This window comes from Cydia fagiglandana, chromosome Z, assembly GCF_963556715.1.
Source record: "Cydia fagiglandana chromosome Z, ilCydFagi1.1, whole genome shotgun sequence".
Taxonomy (NCBI): domain Eukaryota; kingdom Metazoa; phylum Arthropoda; class Insecta; order Lepidoptera; family Tortricidae; genus Cydia; species Cydia fagiglandana.
In genome coordinates, this window is record NC_085959.1 from 711280 (window position 1) to 717279 (window position 6000).

Here is a 6000-nt window from a genome sequence, read left to right on the forward strand (position 1 = left end):
TGTGAATGTTAAGCCAACATTTAATATTTAAAGTACCTAAGGTAACTAGACCTTCTACACAGATATTCCTCGTAAATGTTTTATTTTTAGTTTAACACTCTTTTCACAAAAAAGAACTTGTTGGTCGCGGGACATTCGCGTTTGATTATTAATTTGATTTTAAGATTTTAAGAATTAATTATGTATGTTATATAAAATAATCAATAGGCATCAACAATAAGGTACATTTAATAATGGCGTGTTTAAAGTCCAAGTACGTGCAGGACTATAAACTGACAAAGCCAATTCAACAATTGGAGCGAAATAAAACATAAACCTATATTTTGTTTTTTTAAGTATTTCGGTCGAATTATGCAACGCAGCCTCGGCAAGCCTCGGCTTCGCCTTCCCCGCGCGCTGCACGAGTCAGCCCTAAAAGCCACTTACTCACACAATGACGCGTGTACAGACGTGCCGTGCACACATATAAACGCAAATGATTTTCGATGTATGGCGTGTCCGCCCTGTGCATATAGGTATTATAGTTATGGAGATATAACCCTCCGCGCCATAACACTTTTCGTTACACTTGGTTTTTGGTCCGGCACCTATACTACGGGTTATTAAAGACGTTTCACGTCAAAAAATGAATATGATTTTTTTTATTATAAGAAGTTATTAAGGATTATTTCTTTCATTGACATTTTTTTCCTAAAATGTATACTTTCCTCAAAAAATTTAAAAAACTGAACCGTTTCATGCAAAAAAATGCAAATGCGTCAGGGGGAGGGGAAGAGACGCTAGTGTGCGTAAAGCACCATACCTTAAGGCAGCGGTCGGCAACCTGCGGCCCGGCGGGCCGCATGCGGCTCGTGAACATATCACTTGCGGCCCGGGAGCCGCCTTGGCTATTTTGTATGTAATAGTGACAAACGACAATGTCTCATAAAGTCATAAATATTAACAAAGTACGGCCCGCGTCACCTCCGTTAACTACTATCTGGCCCTTGGCTGCTAAAAGGTCGCCGACCGCTGCCCTAAGGTATCATACTACATTCATAAAAGGCTGGGTATAATTAGTTTTTCAAAAAACGCAATTTGACCGAATCAGTTACGTGTGTTTAAGGTTTAAGTAATTATCATACTTACGTATATTTCTTTACTCCATTTATTCATAAATTTCGTTTTACAACATCCAAGGTAAAAAAGTGCTACCCGATGGAAAGCTGTAAAATTGTATTTTATTCAATTTATGTTGATTGTCCCGCGATGTAATGGGATGTCCAGACACACAACAATACATTTAAACGGCCCTTTATAGTGTTTTTCAGCAAAAAGTATGAAATGCACTTAGTTATTTATTATGTACAATTATTACCATAACGTCCCAAATTGTCAATCAATACATGTGTCGCTTAACTTCAAACTGGATCTATATCTGAATCCCTAAAATCTTTTCTCCTATCTTTGCATTCCCTAATATTGTTTGTCATAATGATCAGTTGTCCTAACACTCGTATACCCTAATTTTGGTTTCCCTATTATCGAATGGCCGATTTTTTTTGTCCTAATATATTTTTCCCTAATGACACTTTCCATATTGAGTATTTATCCCAATGTTATGTAGCATAATTCTTTTTTGCCGAATTATTGTTAGGCCTAAAAATTATATATCCTAACCATCATGTTACCTAATTTTACTTAGCCTATCGTTGCTTGACTTACACTCGTATGCTCTAATTTTGATTTCCCTATTGCGTTTTGTTTTTACAATGGTCGCAGTTCTAACCTAACCTAACCCACTTTTGTGGCAGCAGTTCGTTCTTGCGAGGATCACAGTTCTAACCTAACCCACTTTTGTGGCAACAGTTCGTTTTTACAATGGTCGCAGTTCTAACCTAACCTAACCCACTTTTGTGGCAGCAGTTCGTTTTTGCGAGGGTCACGGTTCTAACCTAACCTAACCCGCTTTTCTGGCAACAGTTCGTTACCATTCATTATGGAAAGTAATTGTTATGATAATTGATCAATAGGAAAAGTAACTGTTATGTTATGACAATTGATCATTAGGGCAATAGCCCTTAGGTCAAAACAGTTAGAACATGTTATTTTATGACAAACATTGTTACGGATTTCGAAGAATATGGTAAAAACATTAGGGATCTTGATAGTTATGGTACAAATGTTTAGCACAAATGAGTCTTAGGCTAACCATTACAATATGGAAAATAATCTGTATGACAATTGATCGTTAGGACATGTGCCCATTAGGACAAACCAGTTAGGGCAAGTGACTTTAGGACAAACGTTGTTAGGGATTCAGAATGACACCCCTTCAAACTCGGGTAAATCCATTGGACCCTCTCAGCAAATATTTACCCTATTACGTTTTCTTAATACCAAAATCGCATAATCTGACAGATGGATTTACCCGAGTTTGAAGTTAAGCGACTCACATATAGTTTATATAAGTTACTCTATGATAGTTTGTCAAAGGACTGTCTCATTTCAAACATAACAGAGAAATAGTCCGAGGTTCTGATTATGGGCTACTAGATGGCAGACTCTACAACGCGCACGTTCCCTATTTTACGTCACGATTTTATAACATCTTATAGGTATTTAATTCATATTTTGACTGTAGGTGAACAACCGCGGTGGCTGGAGCTCGCTCGGCGGCACAACTGACACCCGGCGGGGCTCCTCCGCCGGCTCCAACCAGCTGTACCAGTCCCAGTCATACGGGGCCATGCGGAGCTCCACCTCCGAGCCCTACTCGCAGTGGTGAGTGACCCTCAGGCTCCAACCTGCTGTACCAGTCATACGGGGTCATGCGGAGCTCCACCTCCGAGCCCTACTCGCAGTGGTGAGTGACCCTCCGAGCCCTACTCGCAGTGGTGAGTGACCCTCCGAGCCCTACTCGCAGTGAGTATCCTAAAGGACCTCAAAACTTTAGCCATCTGAACTAGAGCTTATTGGGATAATTTTAGTTTCCCATTAAGTTTTTCTTCCATAATGTGATTTTAAAATATTAAATGATATTTATTTCGTACATTAAACATCGTTTTTTAGGGTTCCGTGCCTCAAAAGGAAAAAACGGAACCCTTATAGGATCACTCGTGCGTCTGTCTGTCCGTCTGTCAAAGCCTATTTTCTCCGAAACTACTGGACCAATTAAGTTGAAATTTGGTACACATATGTAAGTTTGTGACCCAAAGACGGACATGTAACGTAAACAAATAAATTTTATACCTGGAGGCTACTTTTGAGATAGAGCATATAATGAGAAAATTAAATAATGAAGTTTTTCAAACTATATCACGTTACATATCAAATGAAAGAGCTTATTGTGGGGGGAGCTTAATCTCCGAAACTACTGGGTCTAAAATTTTGAAAAGAAAATAAACAAAATAGTTCTTGTAGTGGGTATGCTTATAAATATAATGTGGGTACTTGGAGATATGCATGAGATGGAATAAATCAGTCATACGCCATCAGCTGTTTAATTTGGATCCCTGCCCCATACTACAGTTCTTTACCTATATGTAGATGACAGGAAAATCTATTAGAAATGTGCAGTCAAGCATGAGTCGGACTAAGTACTTAGTTTTTGATCCGCCCCTACGGGTTGTTTTAAGGCGATTCACTCGCGTTCCACATATAAAAATACATTGTTGAAAATTGGGTAATGTACCGACTTTTTAGCCGGTTTTTTAGTATTAGAAAGAATTTCGCAGAAGTAAGCGGTATCGTCTTGGGTCGTCCCGTTCGTTTTTCGTCAAGTTCTTAAATTAGTCCTATTCTGCTTTCGTCACTCATTCTACATTGAAAGCCACCGACGATTGTGACTAATGCTACATTAGATAATAATGTAGTATTGACCATGCTACATTAGATAATAATGTAGTATTGGCCATGCTACATTAGATAATAATATAGTATTGACCATGCTACATTAGATAATAATGTAGTATTGACCATGCTACATTAGATAATTTCATTAAATATTATCCCACCAAAAACATAAATGTAAAAAAGGAGAGCCAAGTTCAATACAAAAATTATGCTTGGCTGTGGGGCTCGCCGCAAAAAGAATGGAGATCTAAATGAGTGCCACTGCCAAGTTCTATGCAAAATCCAAATATGTATTTATAGGAACAAAATAACATTATAAACAAGTATTAAACTCTATTTCTTTGCTTTATTGGATACCTATAACAATTGCTGTTATTTAAAAAAATGTGAGATCTTAAAGTAGATTAGATTTGACTTGACCTATTAGAAATCTAGAGTCAAGCGTGAGTCGGATTTATGAACAAAAATGCGGTTAGGTTTTTTTAGGGACACAGCCGCAATGATTTAAGTGAAACGTGATGTAGACAGCTATTTCGAAGGCTCTAGGCCGATATCCGCATAAGGTTGAAGGCCCGAAGCGTCCCGAAGAGGCGTGCCTTCAGCTTCAAGCGTGAGTCGGACTGAAGACAAAAAATGCGACTAGGCTGTATCTGGCACACAGCCGCAATGGTACCTACTTGTAGTACTGATGATTAGGTTACTATTGTTACGTGTTTTAAAAAGCATTATTATACAGGGTGGCCAAAGAAACTAAGTGTATTCCGGTTGCCAACGTGCAACCCCGAGATCGCGAAGAAAAATTTTGCTGTTTCATACATTTTGGCTGGTTCGTTTTCTATAGGACGATACATTTTTTTTCGCCATTTCGGGTTTAGCCCCATAGTAAAAGTTGCTCAGTATAGTCCCAAAACCTCCCTGGCTACGGGAATGCACTTATTTTTTGGCGGCCACTCTGTACGATTATCTCTCTTCGGCCTTCGCTTTTAAAACACTTGCGGAAGTTGTAGGAAGCGCGACTGTCGGACGCTCCGAGTATTAAGCTCTACGCGGAGTTCGGTCTTCAGTCTTCACATTTGGACACTGTACTACTATTGTTCGGCATTTAATCTTCCTATCCAAGCTACTTTGCATAGTTGCAGAGATATAAGCCACTACGCCAGAAAACTTCATGTTACATCCGGTTTTTGATTGACCCATTCGCGTTTTTCAAGACGTTTCACGTACCTAGAAAAAAAAATTGTTGAAAATTGTGTGATGTACGGAACCCTTGACACGCGAGTCCGACTCGCACTTGACCTGTTTTTTTAGCATTAGAATGAACTTGAAGGAAGGTAAGCGAACTCGACATGTCTTTTAATTGAATAACGCTTTTTAAAAATCAGTAAGTATTTGAAAGCAGAAGAATATAAATGATCGTATTAGATTCATATTTGTTACATATTTGCAGTAACTTATTTTTAAAATGTGTTTTACAATTAAAAGACACATCAAGATTGTTTACCTTATTTCTAATGCTAAAAAAAACGAAGTATAGTAGTATCCTAGAAAACGTTTTCTTGGCCTTGAAGGTCGCAGGCTGCTCACGATACCCTTGGGCTAACAACGATTAAATAAGATTTCCACACTAAACCCGAATCAATAGAGACTGTGCTTGCCAGCTAGCTATAAGAGTCTGCGATCTTGTAATGTAACCTAAAGGTCGGGTCGGTGCACCAAACCGTCGGTCACCAAAACTATAGCTAAATTAGTTTTTTAGTTATGAACACACCTTTTTTAAGGAACGAGCAAGTCCAGCCATCAGTGGCGGCCCGTAACAACCTGGACACCCGTGACCTTTCGCAAGTGGGCGTGTCCAGCCCGCCCCCCGACATCAAGGACCTCGAGATACGCAAGCAGGAGGACAGCTGGGACTGGCTCAACAACTAGATCTGACGTGAGTACAGTCACACCCACTGCGACGTGCCACACGTGGCCGTGTGCAGCCCGCCCCCCCGACATCAAGGACCTCGAGATACGCAAGCAGGAGGACAGCTGGGACTGGCTCAACAACTAGATCTGACTTGAGTACAGTCACACCCACTGCGACGTGCCACACGTGGCCGTGTGCAGCCCGCCCCCCCCACATCAAGGACCTCGAGATACGCAAGCAGGAGGACAGCTGGGACG

General features: G+C 40.1%; 1 protein-coding gene across 1 annotated transcript in view; it reads left to right on the forward strand.

Moving 5' to 3' along the window:
* LOC134678970 (ADP-ribosylation factor GTPase-activating protein 1) overlaps window positions 1-5772 on the forward strand; it is a 52483-nt gene extending 46711 nt beyond the window's left edge. Inside the window, exons 7-8 of the mRNA XM_063537730.1 lie at window positions 2624-2763; window positions 5613-5772. Coding sequence (XP_063393800.1) covers window positions 2624-2763; window positions 5613-5760 — 288 coding nt within the window. The 3' untranslated portion in view covers window positions 5761-5772. The remainder of the gene's footprint in view (window positions 1-2623; window positions 2764-5612) is intronic.
* The last annotated feature ends 228 nt before the right edge of the window (window positions 5773-6000 follow it).